This window comes from Capsicum annuum, unplaced genomic scaffold (genome assembly GCF_002878395.1).
Source record: "Capsicum annuum cultivar UCD-10X-F1 unplaced genomic scaffold, UCD10Xv1.1 ctg4490, whole genome shotgun sequence".
Taxonomy (NCBI): Eukaryota; Viridiplantae; Streptophyta; class Magnoliopsida; order Solanales; family Solanaceae; genus Capsicum; species Capsicum annuum.
In genome coordinates this window covers 1,952-3,850 of record NW_025852434.1, presented here as the reverse complement: position 1 = coordinate 3,850, position 1,899 = coordinate 1,952, and the positions used below count along the sequence as shown (strand labels likewise).

General features: G+C 38.4%; 1 protein-coding gene across 1 annotated transcript; it reads left to right on the top strand.

The window, feature by feature from the left end:
* The first annotated feature begins 290 nt into the window (after positions 1–290).
* On the top strand, positions 291–1,501 carry LOC124892220 (MDIS1-interacting receptor like kinase 2-like). The gene is made up of 2 exons (XM_047403592.1): positions 291–903; positions 1,033–1,501. Exons 1-2 carry the CDS (start codon positions 339–341, stop codon positions 1,326–1,328), a joined length of 861 nt encoding a protein of 286 aa, XP_047259548.1. The 5' UTR covers positions 291–338; the 3' UTR covers positions 1,329–1,501.
* Positions 1,502–1,899: the final 398 nt, after the last annotated feature.

Sequence of the window (1,899 nt, the reverse complement as noted above, 5' to 3'; positions counted from 1 at the left end):
CATTCCTGAAGAATTTGAAAGTTTGACTAGTTTGCAGGATGTCGTATTGTCATATAATGAGTTAGAAGGTCCAATTCCTAATAATAAAGCTTTTACTAATGCTTCATTAAAAGGTAATAAAGGTCTTTGCGGCAATCTAACAGGATTCCACCCATGTGAAAAGCCAACTTCGCACTCAATAGCGAAGCGACGTAAACTCATCCTCATTATTCTACTTCCTGTTATGGGAGCACTGGTACTACTTTGTGTTTTCCTTGGTGTTCTATTTATGTGTGATAAAAAAAAGGAGAGCTAAAGACGTTGAAAGACGGAATGATGATGGTTGGCTTTCTATATCCATGTTAGATGGGAAGGCATTGTACAGGGACATCTTAAATGCCACAGAGGAGTTTGATGCAACATTTTGCATCGGGCAAGGAGGGCATGGAAGCGTTTACAAGGTTAACCTTCCATCATTAGGGACTATAGCTGTGAAGAGACTTCATTCTTCATTTGAGAATACACATCCCAAAAGCTTCATGAATGAAGTAAGGGCATTGACTGGGATTAAGCACCGGAACATTGTGAACCTCTACGGCTATTGTTCGCATGTACAGCACTCGTTCTTGGTTTATGAGTACATGGATAGGGGGAGTTTGTCTATTGTTTTAAGCAATGAAGTTGAGTCCAAGAAACTGGATTGGCTTAAAAGGGTGAATATTATCAAAGGCGTTGCTTTTGCTTTATCTTACATGCACCAGGATTGCTCACCACCGATTGTTCATCGAGACATATCAAGCAGTAATGTTTTGCTTGATTCCGAATATGAAGCTCGTGTTTCAGATTTTGGCATTGCTAAGCTTCTCAAGCCAGACTCATCCAACTGCACTGCGCTTGCAGGCACATATGGATATGTTGCACCTGGTAAGATCTAACTTTAATTTTTATCCTTTTTTTGAACATCATGATCTATAGCATAACACACTGTACTGCTTTAATCCCATTTGCATGTTTAAATTGTTATATACTTTTTTGAAAATTTTGTTGTTTCAGAACTTGCTTATACAATGAAGGTTACACCAATGTGTGATGTCTATAGCTTTGGAGTTTTAGCATTGGAGATAATCAAAGGGAAGCATCTCGGGGAATATATTACCGTGCTAGCGAATTCGTCGACTATAGATCGTGTGCAGTTTAGTGATTTGCTAGATGAACGCCTTCCATATCCTGAAGATGAAGTAAAAGAGGTTTTGGATTTTATCATCAAGATAGCAAGCTCTTGTTTGGTTGAAACTCCAAAATCAAGGCCAACAATGCAATTCATCTCTCATAAATTATCAACAATGTAAAGTGAGCTTTTTAATCCCTGAGAAGTAAGGTGTCTTTGTATGAAAATGAATAACCTTTGACCCACGACAAAATTATTATTCAGACTAGTATTGTTGTATTGTCAGGGTTGTGAACTTTTATCAAACAACTGATACAAAGCTTGGTTTACCAAGTTGCATTAAACAGATAAGAAGAAGGAAAGAGGAAATTTTATTAACTGTCAAATCACATGGTTATTACAACTTGAACCTATATATAGAGATATATCTTCTAGAACTTCTATTCTAGAATCTTTTCACTAAACCACACACTTAACCTTCCAGCTCATCACACATCCCATTAACCACCTAACAAACTAACTCACGTGCACTAGTCAGGTCATGTGCACTAGTAGCCAACTTTTGTGCACACAATGAACCAATCTAACAGTGCATACATAATGATCACACTTGTAGTGTGACTCCAGACTTTTCAACACCCCCCCCCCCCCCCCCTCAAGATGAAGGGTGAAGAATATTAGGCACACCAAGCTTGCTTAAGAGTGTAGAATGTTGGTCATGGCCTAGGCTTTTCGTTAGTATGTCAACCACC